Source organism: Neolamprologus brichardi, chromosome 11 (genome assembly GCF_056152115.1).
Source record: "Neolamprologus brichardi isolate AB-2024 chromosome 11, ASM5615211v1, whole genome shotgun sequence".
NCBI classification, from domain to species: Eukaryota; Metazoa; Chordata; class Actinopteri; order Cichliformes; family Cichlidae; genus Neolamprologus; species Neolamprologus brichardi.
In genome coordinates, this window is record NC_142114.1 from 8,256,109 (window position 1) to 8,279,097 (window position 22,989).

Here is a 22,989-nt window from a genome sequence, read left to right on the forward strand (position 1 = left end):
GAGGAAGCGAAAATGCAAATCAAACAGTAAATATTTACTTTCCTCGTACCCAGTGCTTGATTCCTTAAACATCTCCAAAGTTATTTATTATGTTACTTATGACCTCAAAATTACTATTCAGACTAATAGCAATTAACTGTCCCACAATCTTGTCGAATAAAGTAATAGCCAGATTTTAAAGGGGGGCGTGAAGGCGGCACGTGATGGCGCCGTATTTACAATTAGGTTTTGTTCGATACAGCAAAAAATATATATATATATATATATATTAATATCAGGTCAATACAGGGGCACTATCGCTGATATTAATACCGATACTGATATTTTTAACTTATAAAGCTTATGTAGAGGAGAGACGTGTGTTGTGAGTTATGAGATAAAACATCAGCAATTTGCAAACACATTTCAGTTACCACTAAATCACCCAGGGTTTACTTTCCCAAATACTCAGTTAACCCACCTTCCAGCTTTTCATTGATTTTGAATCTGGGTTTTTTTTTTTTTTTTGGAGACCTGGAATATAAATGTGTCTGCCTCCAAAGCACTTTAGGGCAGCTTAAAGTTATAGACATGAAGGTTCAGAGATTTTTCATAGTGCATGTTTGAGGTATATTTTTTCCCAAATGATAATATATTTATCACAATTCAGTGGGTTTCATACTCAATTTAGCAGATATAAATAACCTCTCCCTTCGAATATTTTCCTGTATTTTTTATTCCACCACCACACCATACACTTTCTTGGCAGTTTTTCTCAGCACATACTTCAGTCATATTGCAGACTTCACCACAGTACAGAAAGCTAACTTGTTTAGCCTGCACTAAACTGTACAGCATTTTAACACAACCTCTGAGTAAGACACAGTTAGCATACTTCAATTTGTTTTTTAAGACTTTCACGACACATTTCTCTGCACCACCGTCACATACATGTTTCACTTTTGACTTCCTCCTGGTGGTTAAGGATAGATGCTCAATGAAGATGGTGATGTTTCTGGTTCTTGTTCATGTGGCTTCTCCTTTGCAGAGAGACAGGGCTTTAACCTGAATTTGTGACCTGTGTTCACAGACAAGGATTTCTAGAAGTGCTCCTCTACCCATCCCATAGTTTTCATGACAGAAACCTGGTTTTTATGCAGTACTGCCTGAAGATCAGGGGCCAATGTTAATTTTTAGCATTGTTCCTGGTTCTTAGTGCATTTTCCCTAGTACGTATACCTTCCAGAAAAAAAACCTTTGTATTCCAAAATGCTTTGATAATTTCCAGGTCTGAACCAAAAGACCCTTGTGTTCTTACTAAATTAGTCTTGGCTGTATTTAGTAAACTAACTTAAAGAACAAACAAACTATGACCAGCCTTATGCTGCAGACATTACTGACTACAGCATAAAGCTGGATCATAGGTTTTTAAAAAATTTGTTAAGTAGCCTTCAAATTTCCTCTGTGTTTCTGGGAAAGTATCAGAATGTTCTCCCTTTCTGTATCTTGACCTTATCTTGGAGTGGGTCCATGTTAATATAATGTGTGTCTGTGTATAATATATAACAGCATAGTCCATTGTGACGCTTGAAAAGTGAGTGCTTTATTTGAATCTAGAGACAACAGCTGACAGAAGGAGAAAACATTCGGCAGTGTGAGCTCTATTAGGAGAAAAAATGTTAACCAAGAAAAATGAGATGTAACTACTGGGAAAATCAGGTGTGTGAAAAGCAGAGGAGACACCTGAAATATACAAAGGCATGAACCTTTCCCTTTCCTTTTTGCCATCTTCTTTTTATACAGTTTTCTTTTACCGAAAGACAATTCCGTGTGATAACTGAAAAAATTGTCTCTTTCTCTTGTTCCTTGATGACCTTTTTATCTCCATCTGATCCTCATCTTGATCTGATTGATTTATTAATGGGGAAAAATGTTTAATACTTGCAGTTCTTCAGTATGTAAAGAACTACAAGTTATCCTGCATTTTGAGCCAAACTTCAGGAATGTGTCATTCTCTGCATGTTCCAGAGGCAAATTTGATTACTTTCACATGTTTGCAGCATTCCTGGTTGTTAAGAGGTGAATTTTTTCAAAATAACAACCAGACACATAATAATAATAACATACATAGAGATACAAGTACAAATACACCAGAACTAATATTTGGGTAAATGTCCATTAGCAATTAACACCTTAACCAGGCATTTTTGGTAGTCAAAAAGTAGTTGGCTAAATTGGTTGGTTTTATGGTACACAGTAAATTTCCCAGTGTTAAATCAGCAGTGTTAAAGTGTATTTACTCTAATAGAGTCATTATAACAACAGCTGGAGCAAAACGCCCCCCAGTGTGGGTGATGATTCGTGGAGTTAAAAGAGGCAGTGTCAACGTTACTCTAGAAAGCTCCTCCCACCACAGACTCGTTTTCAAACCAAGAGGATTTTTCAGGACGCCATTTTCTTCACATCAATTGCAGGGTAAGTTGTTCATATTTACTTATTAAACCAACAATTCGACATTTTAAGCACAGATAGCACATTAAAATAAGGTTACATTCCTTTTGTCCATGTTTATTATATATTTCATTTTGTACCAGAAGCAAATGTGACACTGTCTGTATGCTAATGTAAGGTTGTTAATTAGCTAAAAAAAAAAAGTTGACTGATATCAGTGTTGGACTGTAAGGCTTGTTATCAAAATTTATTTCAGTGTGTAGTAGTGATCGTGTTGTGTTCTAGCATGTTCGAAATTCCATTAAATTAAACCCTCCATGTGTTGGGATTTACATCTTAACATTAGCTCGCTAACTAGCATTTTGGCTAACCTCAGTGCACGGCAATTCGCTATCGTTAAATTTTAAATTACATAACCCAAGCATTAACTAATTAAAGGTTTACACTAAATGTTACATTTTTCTTTTTTTGATACCTATGTACCAGATATAGAGGTCGTTTTCAGTAAGGTTATTGTCTTATTTTAATTTGGCTGTCTTCAGCGATTTTACAGTTACAGGAGTACAACCAGCAGGTGTTATAAGCTTGATAAAGTATCCAAAATGTCCAGGATTCAGTTTTTAATGCTTTTTTTTTAGTAGGTTGAATTTAAGATGACAGCGTTTGTATTTATTGTGAGTTGATGGTATTGACAAAAGTTACCCCGCTCCTTTTTCCATTTTGGTTACCAGACTGTTCAGTATGTTACCTAATGATGACAAAATACTGACTCCCTAGTACTAAGTTAGATCAGACAAATGGTAAAAAGTAGTAGTAACTTACTTTGTATTGAGGATTATATCTCTTGTAGATGAAATACTCATTTAGTAAAGGGCTAAAAACTACCGCCAAAGAGCTGAAACACCTTGTTACACTGACATAAAAGTAACATACAGTAAGAAATAACATTGCAAGGCTATTTTGCTGGTATTTATTGGACTGTTTTAATATTCACATTTTCTGTTTACTGTAGTTCAATGAAGAGCACTGACTATAAGAAATTACTGTCTACAGGAAGCATGCTGCTTAAAGCAAAACTCGGAGGTGTGCAGAAATTTGTTAGAGTATCTGAGCCAAGCCTTAAGGAGTTTTTGATTGCCGGTAAGAAACCAACATTGTATAAAAAAGGTGTACAAGGGGCTTTACGTTCTTTTTGTTATTTAGTCTCTTCAAACTGCATTTTATGATTAATTGAAAATGAGCTGTGTTTTGGAAGCATCTTAGTTATGAATGTATATTTAGTGGGGAAAAAACTGCATAATGTGAGTGTCACCCATTTTAATCTACCACTTATCAAGCATGTTAGTGGCGCTTAATAATTTAGCTTTTATTTATCTGACTCACTTTTAAAGAAGTATCTTGAAATGATCTTCATTTTAAGCTACAAAACATTAGATGTCATGTAATCTTTTTGTTTACACAAAGTTGTGTGCTTGTTTCCAGCATTTGCAAAGTTTGGTGTGCCAGCCGTAACAGAAGGAGTGAAAGTTTTTGATAGTTCAGGGACTGAGTTGGATGAGGATGTATTTGAGGATATAGTAACAGATCCCTCAACCGGAGTACTAACCATCAAATATGAAACAGGTTTGTTTGAATGATGTGTGTTTCATTGGATGTCATTTTTGTGTGTGTCATTATTACATTGTTTATTCAAAGAGTGTATAAAATGAGTCTAAACTGATTTGTTTTGCTCCTATTTTTGAGGTCTGGAAACATCTGTTGCAGAAGTGTCTCCTGAGTGGTTCCAGTTATTATCGCCACATTCATCAGATTCACAGGATACTGTCATCCTTTCAGACAGCCCTTTGAGGAAACGTCAGAAGCTGGATGCAGAAGCTAAGCAAGTAAGAGTTAACAGATTTCCACATTCTTCTAATAGTGTCTTTTTTGTTTGTAGTTTAAGTGTTCTGAACTGTAGTGGTTATATCAACATGTAGAATGTTTTTATTGTTTTTTCCAGTTGGTGGAATCCATTCTCACCAGCAAACCTGGTGGAGAACGTATAATAAATGAGTACAATCGGACCAAGTCCCTGGTGGATGAAACCAGAAGAAAAATGGTCAACATATTGGTAGCTGACATGACAGAAAAAAATGGGTAATTTATTTCTGGCCCTGTGATTTTTACTATCATTTTCAAATTATTTTAAATCTCTATTAATTCCAGGGAAGCTGACTAGTTCTTTTCCTTTTGATCTTGCAGTACATCACCACCACGGCAGGTAAAAGAAATGTATGCCAGAGGAATTTTAACCTTTTTCCCTTACCTCAGTGACCCATACTCAAAAAATGGCTATGTAAGTAGTAGGGGTGCAACGATACTCGTATCGATATTGAACCGTTCGATACAGTACTTTCGGTTCGGTACGCATATGTATCGAACAATACAGCATTTTTAATTTATTTTATCAACTTTCCTTCTGACGGTGCTGTCTGTGTTGAGCGCTCAGTGGATCTGCGCTCGACAGTGCAGCCTAGGCGGAGTAGTCGAACACAGATTCACTGAGCGCAGGGCAAGCTAGCGAGACAGAAGTTAAGCTCTCCTTGCAACATGGCAAATTGAACCTCCCCCACCCTCATTCAGATCTGGCATTTGGAACTATTTTGGTTTTCATGTGATGTATGACCCTGAAGGTAAGCGCGTCATGGACTAAAGTAAAACAGTATGTTGGATGTGCCAGCAATGTTCAATTACATGAGTGGGAACTAGTGTGTTAGCGCAGTTAGCTCGTTAACGTGTTGGCCGTCCAGCCCCGTGCCCAGGGCACTCCGCGGTAGCTCGTTAAAGGAGATTTGCCGTGTTGTGGCGTTAACCTCATTTCAGATTAACGCTGACAGCACTAGTGGGAACACAACGAATATGACTGCACATTTATGCTGACATCATCCTAGTGCAAAGACAAGTGGAAGCAGACAAAAACAACAAGCAGGCATGCTACAAACTTTACCGAGTCATTTAGACAGCCGTTAGCACATGATTCTCCTTATGGGGACCTGATATGTTTAATATGCTGCTGAGAATATAGCCCAGAAGAAGCGTATAGTATAGCTTTTATTTTGGAAAGAGCCATTTCTCTGTAATAAACTCTCTTTTCCAAAGATGAGTGATTCCTCAATCAGATACAGGGCTCGCAAAATCGCAAGCCCGATGTCCCGGGCTAGCGATTTTTCCAGTCGGGCTGCCCTGCCCGTCGGCCTATCGTAGGAAGGAAAAATATATGTCAATGCTTTTGCATTCTTTCGGAAATGTAGCTGGGTAATTATGTCATTGGCATCGGTGAGCCACTGTCAATATGTGACATATTGAAATCGCGTTTGAATTTGCGCTTGTTTTTTACTTTCACTTTGCAATCGCGCAACTGTGTATAGAGAGCGACAGTACTGATTGGTGAGTGATGATAATTTGCGCACCAATTCCTCTGACATCATCTTATCAATCGTTAGCTTACTATGCAAACATGACAAGTGAAATCTCCCGCAGCTTAAACATGTGAGAGGTTGATCGCGCAGAGAATCGCTGAGCGTTATGTGAGTGCGTGTGTAAAAGCAGCAGGATATATATTTTAGTCCTGCTGAGCCAAATAAGACAGGTCAGGGTGAAGAAGTGACAGCCAAAGAAAAGCTTACCACAAAACGGAAAAGTTATGACAAATCAGACTATAAGGCAAAAAGAAAGTGCAGCTTTATGGTTTCATGGACAAACGAATTTCTGTGGCTGCAATATGACGAGCTAAATAACCAGGGCTGCACATAAGTGGTCCGCAGGTGCGCATTCGCTGTCAAAATAAAAAAACGCGCACAAGATAAGAAGTTGCAACGCGTGTTTGCATACATAAGATTTTCTGGAGGAGGACAGACATTTGTTTAGAACTCTTAAAGATGTCGAAGAAGCTCCTTTAAGCAATTACTGTGATGTTCCTCCACCTCCAAAGAAATGTCAGAAGGAGTCCGAACCACAAAAGAAGCGCATATTCTTGGAAAAGTGGTTGCAGGAGGTGAGCTGGCTTTAAACAAATGATGAACGCACAGAGATGTGGTGCAGAATGTGCCGTGGAAATTTAATAAATGACAAATTAATAAAAAGGCATGAACATTTTTTGTATCGAAAAAATATCGAACCGTGACACCAAAGTATCGAACCGAACCGAACCGTGAATTTTTTGTATCGTTGCACCCCTAATAAGTAGCTAACAGTAATAACTGATACAACTAAAATCAAAATTTTAAATCCTGCCAAAATGTATGTCCTTATCAACTGTTCATGGTTACATAACTTACTGATAAATTAAACAAAATGTCTGTATATGTCACTCTCCAAGGAACATTATTATGATGGCGAGAGTGGCACTGGGTACTTGGCCTGGAGGATTAAAACCATACAGAGATGCACTGCTAAAGAGAGGCGATTATCATCTGGAGGTAACATTTATAATTAAGTGGAAACATATAATACAGTTCCAAATTGTGGTTCTGTATTAATAATGGTTATTAAATGTTATTATTAGTTTTGATAAAGTTGTATTTCATATTGTCTAGCACCAGGAGATGGATCATCGGGTGAAGACCAGTGTGGTGGACCAACTGTCAGACGAGAGTTGCAGTTTGTTACAGAGAACGTGCTGAGTGAGGATGAGTGTAAGGAAGCAATCTCTCTCTCTGTCAATATTGTGTTTTCACCAGTGCTGTCAGAAGGTATGACCATCTACCTCAAACATTTGATTATTGATCATCATCAGCTCTTTAAGCAGTTATTTCCCACACTCAGTCTCCTACCAAAGCATCACTTCATGATACATTACCCTCGCAGTATACGAAATATTGGCCCAATTCTGGACATGTGGTGCATGCGTTACGAAGCCAAACATAACTTCTTTAAGAAGCAATTAAAAAGCTTTAAAAACATTACAATGACATTGGCCAAGAAACACCAAAGTTGTATGGCCATGTATTGGGAGTCTTTTAGCCTTGAAAGATTAGCTTTAGACCAGGAAAGATGGTGACACTTGGAGAGCTGAAAGAAGGTCCAGAAATTGCTTTAAAATTTGGAGCTGCGTTGTCTACCAGTGTTTTTTCAGCTAAGTGGATAAAGCATCATGGTACAGAGTACCGCCATGACTTTATCATCTGTACAGAGGTAGTGTCTGAGATTCCAGTGTTTTATAAGATCAAAAGTATTGTTGTGAAAGATGACATTGTATTGCTCTGTGGAAAACTGATGGAAACCTTGTGTTTTGATGACCATTTTCATGCATTTAAGGTCAGAATGCACCCCAATATGGTGCTGAAGGTGTTGAACATAAAAGGGCTGTGTTACTTCAAACCATTTGATCTTCAAATGAAGTATGGCACTTCTGATTCCTCCCTGTATGTGGATCCATATTGTCATTTTATGCCGAACTAAATTCATTGTTTTAAAGTGTTTTATGACTGTTTTTGTGTGTGTAGTGTTTTATGTACACTACATGAGATGTTTTAATATTTTGAGCCTGACATCAAAATAAAGCCATTAAACGTATTATCTAGTTGTGGTTTTTGCTTACTTGTTTTATATTTTAAAGCATTATTAGAAACCAGGTTTTTATGCTGCAAAACACTAAATTGAGTGTAAAGGTAACACTACAGGAAGAGTTTTAGTAACACTACTTGGTGTAAAATTAATTTAAAATTTTACTCTATGAGAGCTAATTTTTCACTAGAGATTAGTGTATGAATAACACAGTATAGATTAACATCAACTCTCATCAGAGTTCTTTGAACCTCCAGTGTTAATTTCAAATAACTCAATTCAGTGTTAAAAATCAGTGGAATTTTACTCAAATAGAGTTAATTTATCACTATGATAGAGTAAATAATATGACACTACTAGTAGTGTTAGGTTCATTTAACACTCTGCGGTGTTACTCAGTGTTAAATTTTTACTCTATTTAGAGTTAATTTTACTCTAAAATTTTAACACTATAGAAAGAGTCGATTTAACACCAATTCCGAATGGGACCAAATAGACTCGCGACCAGTGTTAAATTTAACTCTTTAAGTGTTATTTTAACACTCCGAATTTTACTGTGTACAGACCCTGCTTTTAAGCATAGTCCTCAAATTTTGGGGAATGTTAACCTTCTTCATCCGTTCCAGTTTTGATGTGTGGTGCGATTTTAAAAGGCCGTGTAGCTCATTCAGAACCACTTATTAAAAGATTTGAGTTTATGCATACATTTCACCCATGCATCTGTACTTTTGACTGTGTGGAAAAATCCAAAATAAATTCAAACTTGACCACGATTCTTTTTTTTTTTTTAAGACACTAAAGATCAAAGCCCATGGTATTCATGTCCATGATGAGCGTATGTACCATATGACCACAAGTGTATCTTTCTACAAATCCAGTCAACCAATCATGCAGCTGTGAAGTATTTTAAGCTTTTACTGTTATTATTGTGAGATTGCACAAATGATAGCTAAAATCAACACGTAAAACTCTTAACTAGAAAACTAGCATGTAAAACACCAACTAATCCATTTAAAATATTTAATGAAATCCTTCTAATAGTATAATAAATATTCAGTTCAGGTTTGTGGGTTGACTGGAGCCTATCCCAGCTTCATTGGGCGACAGGAAAGGTGCATCCTGGAAAGATCATCATTCTATAGCAGGGTTAGCACAGAGAGTTAGCCACTCATGGGCAACTTAAAATCACCAATTAACCCAACTACACTAACTGGATGTCTTTGGCACGAGAGAGGAAGCTGGAGTATCTGGATAGAACCAATACAAACAAACAAGGACGAAAACGCAACACGCTGGATTTCAACCCAGGACCTTCTTGCTGCAAGTCAAAAGTGCTAACCACTACCACTACCACTCAACCCCTCTCATTTCACAAACCCCCCCCCCCCAAAAACCTGTGGTATAGTGATGTGCGGATCGATACTGAAATATCGATTCCTCCGATAGCAGTCATTTATGTTCTTGAATTGATTCTCATATTAAAATATCGATATTTTAGTAATTTAGGGTAAATTTGTAGTTTATCATTAACAGGAACACAGTGGAAAGAAACTATATCATTCGGATTGTCTACATTGGAAGGAACTACTTCCTCTTCCGCCTTTCATAGTCATATGCGAAATATGGCTGTATAAATGTGTTGCAGCCCCTTGGCATGGCACTCACAACAATGGCTGAGCATAAATGGAGTCATGTGTGGACGTATTTTACCTCCACAAACAGCCGAGACGTGGTTTGTGATACATGTGGCAAGAAAGTGAGGTGTTGTGGCAACACCACTAACCTCGTCAAACACCTCAGAGTAAATCATATCACAGAATATGACATCTCTCGCGGAGTCCTTTAGTGCTGCAGGCAGGCAGCGTGTTCAAATTGCGCACAACTTCAGTTTTTTTATTTCTATATGATGAATTCTGCAATATTAAGTGATAAGAACAAGTAATCTGATATCCTGTAATCATGATGACGCTATAATTTGAGATACTATAAAAGATACAATAAATAAAATACGTTTTTGTACAAAGTATCGGTATCGGATCAGTATCGTCGATACCACCCTGAATTTTACTTGGTATCGGATCGGAAAGGAAATCAGTGGTATCGCACATCACTACTGTGGTACTGGATTTGGTCACAATACAGGAGTCATTTTAAGTACGTCTTTGGATCAGTACACATGCCCATCACACAGAACCACCTATTTACCCCTTGTCTTATCAATGGCACTTATGTACAGTGGAAACATAATAGTATAAACACCTTTAAATATCTTTTTAAAGATGGCACTTTCTTAACTTAAAGACCTCTGTTCAGAAACAAATCTTTCGGCTGTCCATCTATTTCATTATTTTTAGGCACAGCTCGCCTGCTGACTAAAAGCTCCAGCTCTGTAATATATAAGTGGTGATTAGAGCACATTGAGTCACTATGTACACATAATGTACAGGCTTGAAAATCAGATTAGAGGAATGCAGAGTGGCTAAAGTAGCTTGATTCATCATGAGAGAAAAAAAGCAACCCCGTTACAGATATAGGGGAATGGAGCTTTATTTGTAGGCCTTATTTTTACAAAATCCAACAGAAATGTGTCTTTTCAAAGATTCATCCATCATTCTTGTTATTACAGCTGCAGCTGAAATAAAAACAAGCCTGTGTGTCTATCATACGTCCAGAGAACAATATGATGTTTAGCATTTAAAATTTTACTACTATTTCATCAAAACTATAAAAGAAGTAAATAAGACAACAAGTTACTGTTAATGACTTTATTGATCTTCTTGTTAAAATTCTCAACAACAAATTAAATACAACATTACATCCATGTTAATTAAGATTGCAGTATCATAACTTTGTATTAGCAGAAACATGTGGACTGTGCCGTGAATGTGCTGTGCTCAGTAACTTTAAAAATTGTACCAGTTAAATGTCAAATACATGCAGATCCAGAATATGGAGGTCCTAGATGGCAAAAGTTAATCATATACAAGGTTAACATGCAATAAGTATTACAAACTAAAAAACAATATATATTAACCCTTTAAAGCCGGTCGGAGCGGGCACGCTCCGTTTTGCATAACTATTTTTAAATCCCGGTAGCACTGCAACCACGTAAGCTAGCGCAATAATTTTTTTTGCATTTGAAACCGGAGGAGTTGTACGTACATCTTATGCCATCAGCTTGTCCTAGGTCACAGTTTCCTTCCACATATAGCTTTGCAAAAACTGCATAAAAAGCACTTGCAGCAACAAAAACACAATATTCCAGAAACAGGCTTTGCCAATCCGATCAGCTGTTTGTAACACTTCCTACATCCATCAGCGTGAACTATCTCATATCCGCCATGACCTGCTCGGAGCCGGAAGTGACGTCATTTTGCGGAAATTTAGTTTTTTACCATCAGGACCTTATGAGCCTATACTTGTGTTTTTAAAAGTTATGTTTGACTTTATGACTTTCTGTGTCGTTTCTGGGATGCTTAGGACTCATATTGCACTGCTGGAAATAGTTTATTTTGATGCATATGCTGGTTTTTTTTTTTTGCAAATTTGCTTTATAATATTTATTTTTGTTTTTCCTGCAGTATATAAAAATTGGTGTATTTCAAAAATAAAACTATGAAGACACTTAAAATAAATTTCCTGTGGTGGGAAACTATTTTGTGCAACTTTGTTGTATTTACAGTTTTGAGGGATAAGACTCTTAAATTTCTCTAACTAGAAATATATGTTAAAAAAACAAAAACGATTTTCAATTTTTTGGTGCACTATGCACTTAATGCATACATATCATTAAAATTTGGGCTATAATGGTGGTATTGATGTATATCAACTTGAAATGCTTCCAAAAATGGCACTACAACATGTAAAAATATAATATAAGCTCTGGCGGACTTGGTTCTATGGTAGGTCTTAAAGGGTTAATACCTCAGTAATCATAAGCTATAACATTACACTATAAGATTACACTCCAGTATAAAACCCTAGAGAAAAAAAAGAAAAGCATCTGATTGGCTTAATTTAACTGAATTTACAAGAAAACCTTGCCAAGACAATTGAGGCTGCTTTGAGGAATACAATTGATTTGACAAATTACTGACTTTCAAGTTTGTTAGAAGACAAACTTTGTTTTCTCCTTATGTACTGTATTTCCATGTGTGTTTGCATGTTTCACTAAATCGGTGTAGCCATTTGTCATTTTCCTTCCAAATATATAAGAAATATAACATTACTCGCGATATAGGTCTCGATTTTGTCTTTACCACTCCTGATCTCTCCGTCTCACTATTTCAGATGGTGGTCAATCCAAGCTCCACGGTAGAGGGAAGCTCTCACCTTCCAGCTCTTTGGAAATCACAGAGGTGAATCGGGTCAGTTGCTCTGAGCTGAAGTGGTTTTTCCAGTCTCCAGCAATACCTGACAACAAAAACACGCCAAGCATGCAAAGAGTCACATAAACATAAAAACACCTGATGAGAACAGAAATTGACCATGGAAGAAACTCTGAAAAGACATCTTTGATAACAAACGCGTCCAAGTTGGTGTGTTGTGTTCAATATCACAAATTTTTCAACCCAGTCAGATGTGTCATAATGGGATATGGAAACTCACCTTTTCTTAGGAAAGGAGATTTGTCATGGTCCAAGTACACCTTGGGGACCAGACTGAGGTTGGACATGTTGTTGTTCTTCATGGTCTTGAAGGAACAATGCTCTGCTATCTTCTGAATTACTTCTTCAGTCAGATTACAGCCCAGGAAATCAGAAATACGTCTGAGAGCCGCAGGCAGGTCCTGGAAGAAACACGCTTGTTATATAATGTGAAACAGTCTGTGTTTTTTTAAATTTGGCTTTTATTGAAAACTTATTCTAAAGTCATTTCATGAGCAAACTTTGAAAAGTCAGGGGTTAGAATGGTTTAAGTCACAATTTCAAGTTTTGGCAAGACATAAGTCTGGGTTTGTTTTGCTCAAAGTGACACATGTGGAGGGTGCACTCCAATGTTCCCTCTAATTTGTCATGTGTCTGAGCAAACACACAAACTCCCTGAGCGGTCCTTTGGACCACTGTGAGCAACATTAGACGTGTGCACTGTGGTCACGCCAACATTGAATCCATCCAAGTTACATGGTTTATTAAAATAACCAAATTACAGCATTTATGTTAGACTACTTTTAATTAACTGCTTCAGCCCACTGACAATGAAAATTTAAACAAAAATCTTGTTCATGACCTGTTTAGCATGTTAACACTATTGGAAGTAAAAATAACTTGAACTCCAGTTTTGAAAACACAACTTTCTTTTTTAAATAAAGCTCTGACTTGAATTATGAGTATGAGTCTGAGGTCTGGGAGAGAGTCCTGTAACTCTCTGTTTGCAAAATACAGTATATAATGACCAGTGTTGGGCAATTAATTATATAGTTACTTCTTCAAAAAAGTTTTGCAAACAACGAAGTTTTTTGCAGCTGTTTACCTAAAAATGCAGCCAAGGCATTTTTAAAAATAAATATTTCAAACTATTTACAGAACAATCAGCTGTTCTGCATCAAATTTGATGCCACACAAATTATTTGTGTCACTCCAAAAAATTATTTCTGTCCACTATGAGATAAAGGAGAACAACCGCCTGATACCTGCCTGACAACAGGAGATGTATCACTCCTGTAACACCTGTAACATTTAGTAGTCGCCTCATTGTTCTGACACACACAACAAAACTATTGACTACACTACACACTAACTACACAAGATTTGTGCTAAACGTCGCATATCGCTCACCTGGCAAAACACTGCGGTCACTCCTAAAACTTCCCCCCTTCCTAAACAATAAATGCCATGTTGCCATATCATTTTTGATTGGTCGACATGGTATATTTTTCGATCAATAGGAAAGGGTGGGGTTTTTTTGGTTTTGTTTTTGCTCACAGGCTTTCGAGCGTTTTCCTTATGAAATCCATTTTTACCGTTTCTTCCCGCAGTAAATATAAACAACAATAGTATTCAGGAACAAAACCAAACATTGCATATCTTTTTATCATAACTCCGGTTTTACGTGGCCTATCAACACAATTTAAAAACTGGTATAAAGTCCACACTTTTTCCGTCAATTGTTTTGTCTGTCCTGCTCACATCTCCAATGGTTGTACACGTTGTCATTAACGTGGCTTCACTCCACATAAGCCACGCCGCTTTGCTAGCTAAAACACCGGTGTCGGCACATTAGGACGCTGTCATAGCCTGTCAACCACATTGAATAGCTGCGAATGTAAATCGCATTATTGGCTGGACTATGGGATATGGTGGCATTGTTCTAATCCCATACGGGAGCAGCCAGTCACTCACTGACTAACACTGCAAAACAGAATTGTTAAAGTTTTAATTTTAATTTCAATTCAGGTTCGATTTTTTTTGAGCACAACACAGATTTTCTGTGCGCAGAGACCATGCCAGCAGTGCGCAATTGTGCACGTGCACAGCTTAGAAGGAACATTGGTGCACTCGGGCCTTTAGGTGGAGCATCAAAATATGTGGGAAATTGTGTCTCAAAACTAGGGGTGGGAATTTAAACATGTAAATAATTTATTACATAATTTAAATAAAAAATAATGCATTTAATCACACTTTGCATTTCAAGCAAAGGGGAAGTTTTGTCAATGCACAATTTCCTGGAATACCGACTACACTGATGCACACATCAGATGTACAAAAAGGGAGAAGAAGAACGCGCATTGTTAGCACTGATCGGAGGCAAATTTCATTTCAAAAGACTACCTGACAGAAGCCTTGATAAAAAGCATGTGCAAGCTGTCCAAAAAGGAGTTTCCGTACCACCGAAGCACCTCAACCTTACGGTACCATCCAAATGCAAAACATGTTGCAGGAGGCACAGATCCTAGCACTGGCAGTGCCAATAAAAGATATGAACAGTCCAAATTTGATGAAATGACTGGCCTTCAAGCCTTCAAGTAAAATTGAACAGCCTTATGATATTAAAAGGGAAGCAAAATGAGATGCATTACAGACACCCCTGCTAATATGGAGGAACTACACCAGGAGCAAACAAGACTGGGGCAACAGAAAGAGCCACTCATACAGGATGTTTCTACACGGTCAAATGATGGTGTAAACCATGATGTTGAAGAGCAGCAGTAAGGTGACTCCTGTGCGGATGGCGAATTCAGTCGACTGCTTGCTTCAGATGCGAATTTGGCTCAATGATTTGTTCTAATTTTCCTGTAGGAGCTTAATTACTTTCGGTGGGATGTGCTCAGTCTCCAGCGTCATCCAAAGTGCTGCCCAATCGATGCAGTCGAATGTAGGCCGAAAGTCAATAAAGACAATGACCGTCCGTTTCCCACATAAAATTTGCTCCTCACCTGGCAAATACTGAATATCTGGTCACAGGACCCGCGGTGAGGTCTGAAGCCGGCTTGCTCTTCGCGGTTCGTTTGTTCGCGATGTTTCTGCAGGCATGATTGAATTACTTTCATGAAAACTTTTCCACTGATCAAGAGCAGACTGATGCCGCATTAGTTTTGGTATTCTCGGTTGTTGCCTTTCTTGAAGATTGGGATAATGATGGCCTTCTTCCGTGTTCTTGGAATCGTCTCTGTGCGCCACATTTTTTTGCGGAAGAAGGTGCACTTGTTGGAGAAGAACATCACCGCCAGCCTTGATTGATTCCGCTGTAATTGCATCCACACCAAGCGCTTTTTACATTTTTCAAAGTCCGGATGGCTGTCTTCACCTTTGTCAGGGTCGACTCATCATCGGACCATCGGGGTCTCTGGTGCTTCGATAGGTGGCGGCTCTGCTGGTGGTCCTTGTGGCTCCGTCCAGCACTGTAACCGCTCAGTTGATGATTGTACAAAGGTGCCATCAGCCTTTCAGATGTTGTCATTTGTTGATTTGGTTTTTCTACTCAGGCATCAGAGCATTCGATAAATGGTGTGGCACTCATGCTTTGAGGCCACTTCCTCCAAGTCAGCCACTACTTGGTTCCAGTAAGCCTCGCGTTCTTCCTTCATTTGGCATCAGACTTCCTTGTTGAGCTGATGATATCGTTTAAAGTCGACCAGCTTCACACATTTCGCTTCATCTACCATATCGAGACATTCGTCGGATATCTACGGCTGTGTTCGGCAGCGTGTGGGATGGCACAGGTCTTTGGCGCTTTCCATGATGACGTCCAAAACTTGTTGCTCTTTGACGTTGACATCTTTGGATGGCACCAGTGCACCGAAGTGGCTGGATAATGCTATTTGAAATTCTGCCTTGTAAGCGGGATCTGACAGGCATTTCCAGTTGAGCTTTGCCAATTTCTCCACCTGAGTAGTAGAGTGCCATCTGGTCATCGTTGAGTGATGGTTCGACGACCGTCTGCCCTGATCCTGTGAGTCATAATTTGGATAAAGCTCTGATGTCGATTTTGCAGTTCAGTAGTTCTGGCAATGATTTCATTTTGGCCGACGTGGTGACCAGTTCAAATTTGTATTTCCACTTTCGGTGTGATGATGTTTCGGTTTCTTCGGCCAGTAGCCCACTTCTCACCAGCATCCTTGTTCCCCAATACTGGCGTATCGGCTGCCCCGGATGCGGTAGCATTAAACGAAGAATTTAGGACATTATTTTCTTGAACTGTCTACTACAGGTTTGTGACTGAGCTTCTTGGAGGTGAGCCATATGTCTTATATTCCGTGGTTTTACCTGCTTTCGGCCACCTGCGTCACACCATGGAGGTCTCCAATGATAACTCAAACTACATGGTGAAATTTAAGACTGCCTTCACAAAGGACCTATCCCAGCGTGTAGCTACACTCAACCATCAGTGGCTCAAGATAGCTACTGTGCTTGACCCACACTTTAAGGATTTAAAGCATCCTGCAAGCGGAGAGCGAGAAGAGTTTTGGACCAGCCTTGAAGCCCTGCTGTAGGAATAGCGTAAAGATGCCACCACAAAGGAGGCAGCAAAAACAATGGGCCTCCTCCTCTCTTCTTTGTGTAACCTGGACGTGTGTCCCTCTATCTATAAAGAGATGATCTATACTGCTCGCCTAAGTGCAATGTCTACAATATCCGAATCTAGGTTTGGGAAGGAGATTGGCAGTAGCAACTCTGTAAGAGCAATAAGACTTCCAACCCACATAACACGCACAACCACAGGTTTGTGAAAGAAAGTTTGCTTTATATATATATATTTTCCTTGGATCAGTTCCCTTTGCTCATCCTCAATGTAGGGATACCTTTAAATGCAGTAACCATCTCAAATGCATAACAAAAATAATTGAACAATCAAAATAGATTTAAGACAAGAAACACAATATTTCAACACCCCAAGAAAAGGAAAAAAGAAAATAAAATAGCATGTGAGTGTCCAGTTCCTTATGGTGTCAGTTTATTCAGTTACCCACTGCCCTGGGTTAAGAACTGAAAACGACCTGAATCTCAGGCGGGGAAAAAGTAGCAAAAGAAAATGATAAAGTATCTCTCAGGTGGGCTTCCCTTTGTTTTTTCCCTACCGCCCTCCTGGTACGGCAGGCATCCACGTGTTGGCGTCCTGACACACAGAAGGCCTCCACAGCAGCAACAGTGTCTTACGGTGTGTTCACACCGAACGCGATGGACGCGAATAGAGCGTCAGGTTTACATGTAAAGTCAATGGAAAAGCGCGATGACGCGCGATTGTGGGTCCCGCGAAAATTCGGAAGCAGATTTGCGTCGCGAAAACGCCAAAACGCGTGAAACGCGCGTCAGTGTAGCGCGTCTGGCGCGTTTGACTCGCGAATAAAACCACGCGCGTGAGTTTTTGTGTTGCATTTTGTGCATACGCGCGTTTCGCGTCTACCGCTCGAGTTGGAAAAAGCTGAACTCCAGCGTCAAATCGCGCCGCGACAACCAATCAGGAGCCTGGTGACGTGGCTCTGACCTAGGTCAAAGGGGCAGATCCAGCCAAAGCCCTTCATTCTTCATTCAGTATGGAGGAAAAGCTAATCAGAGCCGTGGCTAATCACCCGGAGTTATATGATGCTAGCTACTACTTCTACCGAGACAGGAATAAAAAGGACCTAGCTTGGAGACACATAAGTGAGGAGATCGGGCAACCTGGTAAGTTCATTCCTTCTTCTTTTTAATTTTCAGACTGACCCGATGAACCCGCGCAAAAGCTAGCAAGCCCGCCTACTGTCCCGCTATTTTCCCACTGATGTACAAATACCTTTCCGCTAACAAGATAATGCGTTTATTCAGAGGACATCTGCAGGAGAAAGTGGAAGAGCCTCAGGGACACTTATAATAAGGAGAAGAAGACAGAGAAGGAGAAGGGGAGTGGGTCTGCAGCAGGATCGGGGAGAAAATGGAAGTTCTTCGCGGTCATGGGGTTTCTGGACCCCTTCCTCACCCCGCGGGAGACAAGCGGTAATATGGTGCGGACCGTGGAGAACTTCTCCCCCGAGGACCAGGGAGAGCCCGAAGAGGCAGCAGGGGAGTGTCAGTCAGAAGGTATGTTTACATTGAGTTAATGTAGGCAGTTAATTTATGCGTGTTGTCATACAGGAATATATTTTGTTTATTAATAAACAGTATACAGTAGTCCCGCTGTTCATCCGTCACTGCCTCGCCTTTTCGCTGATTTTATTTATTGCACCGTACAGCTTTCAGCGATGCGCATTGCATTCTGCAGCCCAAATGACAAATCTCCTCCGTGTCGTGCCTCCTGCGCTTGCCAAACTTATCATGTTTGGTTTTGATAACCATCACGTCCAATAGAAAAAAACAGCACAAAAACACTCATAACTATGACCCTCATTCGGAAATACACACCTGCACCGGGAGCAAAAAAGGCGCACAAAAGTGGCGCCGCAGACGGAGAAAAAGCGCGGCATAATACTTTTACGTTTTAAAATCGACAAAGGTTTTCACTTTGAGAATCAACTTGTGAGAACTGTGACTACTGTTCATGTGCTGCAATAAATGAGAGACCACTGTATATAATAATAAGTATATAAGTATATAATAATATAATATTCTCTATGACTGTTGTTTTCAACCTGTTAACATCTAATATTGTCTTGATAGAGTCAAGTAATCATGCAGCAGAGTCCTCCCCTGTCTCTTCTCCTGGCTCTCCAGTCCCTGGTCCCTCAGCTCCTGCTGCTGCACCCACAGGTATGAACATCAAGCACTGACAGCTTTTTACTTGCTTGAATTCCCTTGTGATCACCTTTACTAAATATCTACAACCAATCTGTTTATATCCTGTTTTTTTCAATTTTGAAAATGAAAATCTAGTAGCAGCCTTCTCATTACTTTGTGTTGTTTTGTGCTGTGTTTTACAGGCCCACAGAGGAGGAAAGCTCGAAGGCGGGCGAGGGACGGGTCCCAGGACGGTCCATCGGAGGTGGAGCTGGCCATCCTGGAGTCCCTAAAGAGGCCACGCCCGTCTCCAACAGAACATTTCCTCCTCGGCCTTGTTCCTGTTCTGGAGAGCATGCCGCCTCAGACACGAGAATTCGTGAAATTTCAAATTTATAAATTAGTTTTTGAAAACAGCACAGCTGTGTTAAATTTGGAAACATTGGACCCTAATGATCAGTAGTTTTCTGATGAGGCAGCAGCTCTCCAGGGCAGAAACAATGTTCTTATTTTTCTCCTCCTTCTCCCTGAGGCTCTTCCACTCCAAGCTGGGTCCTTTTTATTCCTGTCTCTCTGTAAATAGTTACATTTCATATATTTATGATAAATGTTTTTGTTAATGAATTTATATATTTTTTCAAATAAACATTTATAATGACAAATGTCTCTGTTCTACTACACAGCAAATATTGGCACCAAACTTGACACAAGTAGAATTTATTTCATATTATACTAATGACAAAACATACTAATACAGTGGGATGCAAAAGGTTGGGCAACATTGTGAAAAGTAATTATTTTCCTGTACAAATTATTGGTTGTCACAATAAAAATTGTCAGTTAAATATATCATATAGGAGACACACACAGTGATATTTGAGAAGTGAAATGCAGTTTACAGAAAGTGTGGAATAACTTTAAATCAAGCAGGTGCATAAATTTGCGACACAAAAAAAGAGAAATGAAATAAATATTTAGTGTATATCAATGTGTGTGTCTCCTATATGATATATGTAAGTGACATTTTTCATTGTAACAGCGATTCATACAGGAAAATAATGACTTTTAATAAGGTTGCCCAAACTTTTCCACCACACTGTATATAGGAACATAGTGAAGACAAGTTATTTAAGAGAGTAAAAAGAGGTTAGTTTATTTTGGAGTAGAGCTCCATTTATTAAGAAAAATTTAAAAAGACAGGAACACTCTTTAGAGGTTTGTGGGTGGCTCTTAAAAGAGCCGTTGTGGGGAAGTCACTCGGACTTCAAACAGGCTACTCCTTTGGTTGCCAAGACACAGCTCCCTCCGCCGAGAAGTGAGCCATGAACTTCTCCCTCACCAGGACAGCCTCTCTGGAGGAGTTGTTTGCTGGCAAGGAACCTGGACAAAATTGTTTAAAATGAGTATTATGTGTACTGCAGTTACAAAATACATTATTGAAATTCCAAAATTACAAATTGCAAAACATAAATCTTACATAAAACCTTTTGTAATTATAAGGATAATTACATGATATATATTAGATATAATCTAAAACAGTCTGCGGGGATTATATACAAATATTCAACTATCCCAGAATTAAACCAGGTCTAAATAAAAAGGAGTGAGTATCACTACAAAGGTTAACTCAGTGGTCCTAATGCTACAGTTTGATATCAGCAAACACCGAGCGCATACATTGATATGACACCACAGCCATGCTATCATTCAAACACTGATAACAGCATAAATCGAATTAAATCGGGACTTGATGAGACCTTCTGAGTATCACTAGAAATATTATAAACAGTCGTCTCCGTACCACATTCACTGTTAGCATAGCACATCCATGTTAGCAGTGTATAAATGGATGGTTTAGCATGTATTAGCACAGGTATCAATAAAGGACTACCGTATTAAATACTTTTACTAACCTCAGGCAGATGGACAGGCGCTCTGCAGGTGGGATTGAGCGCCTGTAATTGGTGTCTAGGCGGGCGATTCTGGGACCGACCCGGGGAAGCAGGTCCTCAAACTGGCCGAGTGAAAGACGGTGATGTCGCTGGAATCGGCCGTCATCCAGGCGCAGCTCCTGGAGCAAATGGTGAAACTCACCAAACTGCTCATGCCTCTGGAGGACCTGATGGACCCAGGTACGGCGAGGGCGTCTTTTACGCCGCTGCTCTGCTCTCCACAGTACATAGAGAAGGGAGACTCTCTCTTCAAGCGCTAGCTCGACAGCTGCCATCTTGCAAAGATACCGGTCTGGCACAACTTCCTCCCACATCCCTCCCACATTTCCGGTTCACGCGCGTCAAAATATCATATTTTGACGCGCGATGGATTTTTCTTGGACACGCGTTGAGGCGTGAATGTGCACGCGTCAAATTAGGGGCGTTTGGGGCGTTTTTGTTCGCGTCCATCGCGTTCGGTGTGAACACACCGTTACGGTGTGTTCACACCGAACGCGATGGACGCGAATAGAGCGTCAGGTTTACATGTAAAGTCAATGGAAAAGCGCGATGACGCGCGATTGTGGGTCCCGCGAAAATTCGGAAGCAGATTTGCGTCGCGAAAACGCCAAAACGCGTGAAACGCGCGTCAGTGTAGCGCGTCTGGCGCGTTTGACTCGCGAATAAAACCACGCGCGTCAGTTTTTGTGTTGCATTTTGTGCATACGCGCGTTTCGCGTCTACCGCTCGAGTTGGAAAAATCTGAACTCCAGCGTCAAATCGCGCCGCGACAACCAATCAGGAGCCTGGTGACGTGGCTCTGACCTAGGTCAAAGGGGCAGATCCAGCCAAAGCCCTTCATTCTTCATTCAGAATGGAGGAAAAGCTAATCAGTGCCGTGGCTAATCACCCGGAGTTATACGATGCTAGCTACTACTTTTACCGAGACAGGAATAAAAAGGACCTAGCTTGGAGACACATAAGTGAGGAGATCGGGCAACCTGGTAAGTTCATTCCTTCTTTTTAATTTTCAGACTGACCCGATGAACCCGCGCAAAAGCTAGCAAGCCCGCCTACTGTCCCGCTATTTTCCCACTGATGTACAAATACCTTTCCGCTAACAAGATAATGCGTTTATTCAGAGGACATCTGCAGGAGAAAGTGGAAGAGCCTCAGGGACACCTATAATAAGGAGAAGAAGGCAGAGAAGGAGAAGAGGAGTGGGTCTGCAGCAGGATCGGGGAGAAAATGGAAGTTCTTCGCGGTCATGGGGTTTCTGGACCCCTTCCTCACCCCGCGGGAGACTAGCGGAAATATGGTGCGGACCGTGGAGAACTTCTCCCCCGAGGACCAGGGACAGCCCGAAGAGGCAGCAGGGGAGTGTCAGTCAGAAGGTATGTTTACATTGAGTTAATGTAGGCAGTTAATTTATGCGTGTTGTCATACAGGAACATATTTTGTTTATTAATAAACAGTATACAGTAGTCCCGCTGTTCATCCGTCACTGCCTCGCCTTTTCGTTGATTTTTTTTATTGCACCGTACAGCTTTCAACAATGCGCATTGCATTCTGCAGCCCAAATGACAAATCTCCTCCGTGTCGTGTCTCCTGCGCTTGCCAAACTTATCATGTTTGGTTTTGATAACCATCACGTCCAATAGAAAAAAACAGCACAAAAACACTCATAACTATGACCCTCATTCGGAAATACACACCTGCACCGGGAGCAAAAAAGGCGCACAAAAGTGGCGCCGCAGACGGAGAAAAAGCGCGGCATAATACTTTTACGTTTTAAAATCGAAAAAAGGTTTTCACTTTGAGAATCAACTTGTGAGAACTGTGACTACTGTTCATGTGCTGCAATAAATGAGAGACCACTGTATATAATAATAAGTATATAAGTATATAATAATATAATATTCTCTATGACTATTGTCTTCAACCTGTTAACATTT

At 39.9% G+C, this 22,989-nt stretch overlaps 3 protein-coding genes and 1 long non-coding RNA gene across 6 annotated transcripts in view; 2 read left to right on the top strand and 2 right to left on the bottom strand.

Moving 5' to 3' along the window:
* The first annotated feature begins 2,019 nt into the window (after positions 1–2,019).
* LOC148100479 (uncharacterized) lies at positions 2,020–7,259 on the top strand. The gene is made up of 9 exons (XM_087847896.1): positions 2,020–2,454; positions 3,484–3,570; positions 3,913–4,053; positions 4,174–4,313; positions 4,430–4,566; positions 4,672–4,690; positions 6,788–6,887; positions 7,005–7,160; positions 7,234–7,259. The coding sequence occupies exons 1-9, from the start codon at positions 2,226–2,228 to the stop codon at positions 7,257–7,259; spliced, it is 1,035 nt and encodes a 344-aa protein (XP_087704022.1). The 5' UTR covers positions 2,020–2,225.
* A 3,465-nt stretch (positions 7,260–10,724) lies between these two features.
* The window catches only part of LOC148100480 (sulfotransferase 2B1-like), a 36,528-nt gene continuing 24,263 nt past the window's right edge, over positions 10,725–22,989 (bottom strand). For both annotated transcript variants that reach the window (XM_087848072.1, XM_087848071.1), the window contains 2 exons: positions 12,583–12,763; positions 10,725–12,387 (listed from right to left, as the gene is read on the bottom strand). In XM_087848072.1, the coding sequence (XP_087704198.1) occupies positions 12,272–12,387; positions 12,583–12,763 (297 nt within the window). In that variant the 3' untranslated portion in view covers positions 10,725–12,271. The remainder of the gene's footprint in view (positions 12,388–12,582; positions 12,764–22,989) is intronic.
* LOC148100481 (transcription factor Adf-1-like) lies at positions 17,573–19,791 on the top strand. 2 transcript variants are annotated; one of them, XR_015719766.1, is made up of 3 exons: positions 17,573–18,077; positions 18,219–19,136; positions 19,307–19,791. XR_015719766.1 is itself a non-coding variant. In XM_087848077.1 (2 exons), exons 1-2 carry the CDS (start codon positions 17,948–17,950, stop codon positions 18,488–18,490), a joined length of 402 nt encoding a protein of 133 aa, XP_087704203.1. In that variant the 5' UTR covers positions 17,573–17,947; the 3' UTR covers positions 18,491–19,791. The 2 variants fall into 2 exon arrangements, 1 of the variants encoding a protein (XP_087704203.1); XM_087848077.1 differs by having other exon boundaries at positions 18,219–19,791.
* Positions 20,228–21,432, bottom strand: LOC148100482 (uncharacterized). The gene is made up of 2 exons (XR_015719767.1): positions 21,017–21,432; positions 20,228–20,483 (listed from the first exon to the last, which is right to left on the bottom strand). It is a non-coding gene; the product is annotated as an uncharacterized LOC148100482 (long non-coding RNA).

Excerpts from the sequence above, each read along its gene's own strand:
- LOC148100479 (XM_087847896.1), top strand. The coding sequence starts at position 2,226 with ATGGTACACAGTAAATTTCCCAGTGTTAAATCAGCAGTGTTAAAGTGT. Across the intron at positions 3,571-3,912 it reads TAAGGAGTTTTTGATTGCCG|CATTTGCAAAGTTTGGTGTG; the intron begins GTAAGAAACCAA and ends GCTTGTTTCCAG. Across the intron at positions 6,888-7,004 it reads GAGGCGATTATCATCTGGAG|CACCAGGAGATGGATCATCG; the intron begins GTAACATTTATA and ends CATATTGTCTAG.
- LOC148100481 (XM_087848077.1), top strand. The coding sequence starts at position 17,948 with ATGGAGGAAAAGCTAATCAGAGCCGTGGCTAATCACCCGGAGTTATAT. Across the intron at positions 18,078-18,218 it reads TGAGGAGATCGGGCAACCTG|AGGACATCTGCAGGAGAAAG; the intron begins GTAAGTTCATTC and ends GCGTTTATTCAG.